Below are 935 nucleotides of genomic sequence, written 5' to 3' on the forward strand. Positions count from 1 at the left end.
GCCAAATCATCGTCATCGTCATCATCATCATCATCATTCTCATCATCCTCATCTTCTCTTAAGATTAACCAAAACTGGATCGATACGCGCAGCAATTGTTTTGATGAGGATCGTCATCATGGCTGTCACCATGATGATGATAATGATGACGACAACAACAACAACAGCAACAATAATAATAATAATAATATTAATAATAATAATAATAACGAGCCCTCATTAATATGCAAAAAGCCCGGCAAGCCGTTCTATAGGCCCTTCGAATCGACCTATGAGAGTGAAGGTAGTGCTTGTTATGATGATGATGACGATGACGATGATGATGATGATAAAATCAACAAATACCTCATTAACAACAACAACAACAACAACAATGATAATAATAATAATAACATCAACAACAACAACAAAAACAATATTAGCTACAACATCAACAAAATCAACAACAATATCCACAACAAAAAAGTCAACAATAATAACAACAACATCAAAAATAACATCAGCAACAGCAACAACAACATCAACAACTACAGTAACAACAACAACAACAACAGCGTCATTAAGACAAACCTAAATTTGAAATATCGTAATTCGCCATATGGCTATGATGTTGATAATGATAATGATGATGATGATGATGATGACGGTGGTGGTGATTATGATGATAATAATGATGTTTGTGGTGATGATGATGATGTTGATATTGATAATTTAGATAATGATGATGATGATAGTAAAAATAATAATAAGAAAAACAGCAATGATGATGATGATGATGATGATGATGATGATGAAGCTAATGATGATGGTGATGATCATGATGATGATAATAAAGAAAAATTGTTTACTGTGTTACATCAACAACAACAACGACAACAACGACAACATCAACAAATATCACAACAACATCAACAACAACAACAACAACAACAAGT

At 32.4% G+C, this 935-nt stretch overlaps 1 protein-coding gene across 1 annotated transcript in view; it reads right to left on the bottom strand.

The window, feature by feature from the left end:
- HELRODRAFT_184620 (hypothetical protein) overlaps positions 1 to 598 on the bottom strand; it is a gene marked incomplete at both ends in the record, with an annotated part of 34,739 nt that extends 34,141 nt beyond the window's left edge. Inside the window, one exon of the mRNA XM_009014972.1 lies at positions 571 to 598. Within this exon, the coding sequence (XP_009013220.1) occupies positions 571 to 598 (28 nt within the window). The remainder of the gene's footprint in view (positions 1 to 570) is intronic.
- Between the last annotated feature and the right edge of the window lie 337 nt (positions 599 to 935).

This window comes from Helobdella robusta (assembly GCF_000326865.2).
Source record: "Helobdella robusta unplaced genomic scaffold HELROscaffold_1489, whole genome shotgun sequence".
NCBI lineage: Eukaryota > Metazoa > Annelida > Clitellata > Rhynchobdellida > Glossiphoniidae > Helobdella > Helobdella robusta.